Below are 4,608 nucleotides of genomic sequence, written 5' to 3' on the forward strand. Positions count from 1 at the left end.
AAGAAAAGGAAAGGAAAGGAAAGGAAATTAAAAAAAGAAACTTATTTTTCACTATATTTTTTTTTATACCAAACATTACTGAAAACAAAATTTTATTTTAATGTGGCTAAAAATTAAGAAAAATTATTTACTATCAATGTAATTCTACTTTTCACATTCTTGGCTTGAATCGTTTTTTCTACCAACGCTATTGTAGAATTACATCGATAATATATATGCACTAAACCTTAGGATAGGTGGGGAATATATTTCCTTAATTTTAATTAATGTTTGAATCTTTACGGTCCGTTTGCAATAAGGATTTTACTTGAGAAAAGGAAGGAAAAGAAAAAGAAGAAGGAAAGTTATTTTCCATTATATTTTTCTTGTACATTAGATTCTATTAAAAAAGAGAATTTATTTTATATGATTAAAAATTAAGAAAAGCTAAATATTAATGATGTATTTTCACTTTCTTTATAACTTTTTTTTGTAATCAAACATGAAAATATAAATTCCTTGATATTTTCCTTTCTTTTTTCTTAATATTTTCTAAGTTTCGGACGAGCCTTAATATTAGAAAAAGAGATAAATGATAGAAAATGTTTTAACAAGAAATATTTCATTATATTTTATTTTTAGAAATTATTGGGCAATTTTTTTCTTATTTTATGTGATTTTTTCATTTTATTTCCTAAAATCAAGCAAAAAATAGAAAATATATTTTCTTAATTTTTTGGATCACTTAATTAATATGCTTATTGCTTTCTATTAAATTAATTGTCATATTAAAACAAACTTAAATTTCATCAACACATTTTTTTAGAGTTAAAACATTTCTTTAATTTCATTAATATATTTAATTAACAGTCTTACAGAACCAAAAAAAAAATCTAATTCTGACATAAATATCAATAATTAACTCGTAATTAATTAATACCCACTGCAATTCTTAGGATACCTTCTATTGTTTAACATATTAAAGTATATTTAATTGAGATAGAAATATAATTTATTTAGATTTTAAAATAGAAAAAAAAATTCCATAAATTTGTTCTAATGAATGGGTATGTTTGAAAGGCTATACTTTTAATAGTATTAGACATGTTTGGTTACAATAATTGTTCTATCCCCATTCATAGTCCATTAATAGTAGGAGATTGGATAATAAGAAAACATATTAATTATTTTTTTAAAAAAAATTATTATACCTCCTCATGCTCGAATCTCATATTTTGTAGCACCAAACATAGATTATTAAGAACTTAATAACATTTGATTAATTCACACTTTAGGTTTAGTTATATTATATGAATCGTAATGCAGGACAGCTAAGGTGTGTTTGGTTGAATGACTATGATTCATCAAATATACATGAATTGAATAATTAATTATTCAAAAGACAAAAATAACCTTACATTTGAAGGATACGATCTTCTCAAGTATATGAATGCTCAAGTTTTAAGCTTTTGCCCTCACTCACCATAAGTGATGAAAAAAAAAAACCTTAATCTTGTACTATACAAAAGAATAAATGAATTAATGTCAGCCATCGTAAGAAGGAAAGAAGTAGCCTAAGGGACCCTAGTGGGCCACTAGGGATTTGATATTTATTGGGGCAAAAATGGAAATTGATGTAATAGAATTTAAAGTTTATAATTATTTTTGAAGCTGCAATAATAATCTATGATAAATTATCACATCATCATAAGAATTTTTATGTTGGATTTTGTTAGGCCTCCAGAGAGAGAGAGAGAGAGAGAGAGAGAGAGTGTATGGTGATGTTCTCATGAATTCAACGCATTAATCATCTGAAACATGCCAAATTCCACACTCAAAAAAAAAAAAAAAAAAAAAAAACAGAGAAGATGATGACTCTGTTCTTCTGCAAACTGATCTGAGGCTATAGCAGAATTATATATACACCAAACAGAACAGAGCTTCATGTTCTCTACGGGAAGAGGGATGAGCTGTGTCTTCTGTTCTGTATGCAACCCAAAACCTTTCCACCGGAGAATGACCTCTTCATCGAAACAGGACCCATATCCAAACACCGCCCCAGAGAATAACTTTTCATCATCTTGCACAAACTCAAATTCCCAAATCCCTTCTTCCCCACAATCAATTTCTTCATCCTCTTGCCCTCTTCCATATGCGAATCTGCTGCAGTTCCTCCCTGCTCTGACGGATGAACGAGAACACTCGCCGCGGCGTTATGAATAGCCAACGCAGAAGGTGAATCGAAGGAAAACGACCTCCTCACTAGCTGCAATTCTTCTACGGAACGATTTTCGTCCGTCAAATCGCTTACCACCACTCGGAGTTCACAGTTCGACACGCCGGAAAAAGGCCGGAACCTTTCGTCTCCTGTCGGCAATGCCCCCAAATCCCGATCGTCATCTCTCATTTCGCTAGTCCCGCCTTCTCCCAGTTGTTCTGAGCCGTGATTTTCGTAATTCTCCATCTGGGTTTCTTCCGCCGTACCGGAAACACTCGAATTTGAATCCGCCGGGTTCAGATTATCGCCTTCGGCGATTACAGGAGCTCGACACAGGGGACAGTTCTTGTGGGATCTCAACCAGGTATCGATACACGGGAGGTGAAACGCGTGGCTGCACTTGGGGAGAAGCCGGAGGCTCTCGTCCTCTTGAAACTCAGCGAGGCATACAGAGCACTCCGTCCCTTCAACCAAACCGTCCCCTGCTTTGTACTTGCAGATGGTAATGGCATCAATGGCGGATTGTTGGAGGCCGACGGTGTTGATGAACCAGATAGGGTGGGGTAAAGTTGGGCCGCGATTCGAGTCCAGAAAATCTTCTTCCTCGGTATCATCGGATTGCGTTGAATCCGAACTGCTCTCCTCGGGAAAGCATTTGAAAATGATAATCCACGAGACGGCGAAAAAAATCAGGATGCCGATCATGCAGAACACGATGAGAAGCGCGACAGATATGGTAAAATGGTGGACATGATGCTCGATTTGATCGGATGGATCAGAAACAGGATCTGATTCTGAATTTGAAAGGTTGGAGCAGCGAGAAGGGCATTCCAAGACGCATGATTTCGGACAACGATCGATCACATTTTCATCATCACAGAATTTTGAACACCCCTTTTCGGTAGGGTTCGACCTAGGTTCTGCCGGCAATAGTTTTCTATGAACAAAAGCCATTAGAGAGACTGAGGAAGAAGCTGAGAAGTTCACGGATGGACTCCTGAGGAAGAAACTAACTAAAACGAAGATAAGAAAAGGTTGGATCAGTTTAACATCCGGCTGCAGTTTGGGTAGACTCTGGATGTGACTCTCTCTGTCATCTGTCTCTCTGTGTTTGTTTGTTTGTGGTGGAAAGTAGGGTTTGCCATGGAAGACTGGTGAATTTACTGGGTAGCTTCGTCGAGGGTGAGATGTGGAAGACTGGAAGCCAGTCACCTCATTGGAGAAATAAGAAATTCCCGCGTCAACGTAAACGCGTTGAAAACAGAGCCCTCAGTTCTTCTTCAATGTAACATCATAACATTAATATTAGAACAATTTCACATGCCAATATACTAGTGCATAATAGAAGTGTATGCCCTAATTTTTACGGCTTTGTGTGAAAAATGGGCAGAAAAAATTATTAAGAATATATATATATCTAATATAATTTATTATTTGTATAAAATTAAATTGTCAAATCTAATTTAATATGTGCATATGTTAAAATTATATTAAATATTTTATATATACCTAATATATCTAATAATTTTTTGGGAAAGTATGAGCTTGAACAATGGGGAGTATTTTTCAAAAATAGTAGAAGTATGAATGTGAGTAATGATATTTTTTGAACGTGTATGATTGTCATCCATTTTGTGAGTCTTACTTGTATCGAACGCATCACCACCTTCGGCAAGCCTTACGTGTATCATAAAACGGATGGTGGTGATGATGAGTATAACTTATTAAGAATTTCAATTATGAGTTTGAAAAAATTGAGTGAAAAAATTCAATATAGTAAATCAACACGCTCAAAAATCTTATGATGGCTCCGTGCATATTACTTTAAAGGAATAGTCTTGTGGAAGGTTGACCTGTGTTGATACATGCTCATGTCACGAGGGTTCAATGGGTCACACATGCACAAGGTACTTTCTCATCATTTATTATTCCATAGTGTTGTCAATATGGTGAGGATGAGTTGTGGAAGTGTCTAAGTACAACCCCCAACACACTCATTCAATGTAAATTTAAGTCAACATATATTCCACATTCCCAAAAAAAAGTAGAAATTTTTACCGTAGTGTATGTGTTTTTAACACAAGAATATTTTAATAATATTTCGTTGTGGTTTTGATGTCATATGTGAAACTATATTACAAAATATTTTATTTTATTTTTTTTTAAAAAAAGAAAGAACATTGTTGTGCATCGTAGTTTTTGTCTCATCACTGATTCATTTTATCATGATAAATTTTTATATTCTATATTTCGAGAGATCTTAAATTTGGTTTCGTATTAAATTCAAATCAGATATAAAATTGTATTGAAATTTATTTAAATATGTTCAAACTCAATTTCAAAATCTAAAATTTATACTCTCAAACGCAGGCGTAGTGTATTTAAAAATACAGTAATTGAACTATATTTTC

General features: G+C 33.7%; 1 protein-coding gene across 1 annotated transcript; it reads right to left on the minus strand.

Moving 5' to 3' along the window:
- Positions 1–1,753: 1,753 nt before the first annotated feature.
- On the minus strand, positions 1,754–3,675 carry LOC131160663 (RING-H2 finger protein ATL52-like). The gene has a single exon (XM_058116519.1). It carries the CDS (start codon positions 3,149–3,151, stop codon positions 1,931–1,933), a length of 1,221 nt encoding a protein of 406 aa, XP_057972502.1. The 5' UTR covers positions 3,152–3,675; the 3' UTR covers positions 1,754–1,930.
- Between the last annotated feature and the right edge of the window lie 933 nt (positions 3,676–4,608).

The sequence above is a fragment of the Malania oleifera genome, chromosome 7 (genome assembly GCF_029873635.1).
Source record: "Malania oleifera isolate guangnan ecotype guangnan chromosome 7, ASM2987363v1, whole genome shotgun sequence".
NCBI classification, from domain to species: domain Eukaryota; kingdom Viridiplantae; phylum Streptophyta; class Magnoliopsida; order Santalales; family Ximeniaceae; genus Malania; species Malania oleifera.

Excerpts from the sequence above, each read along its gene's own strand:
- LOC131160663 (XM_058116519.1), bottom strand. The coding sequence starts at position 3,151 with ATGGCTTTTGTTCATAGAAAACTATTGCCGGCAGAACCTAGGTCGAAC.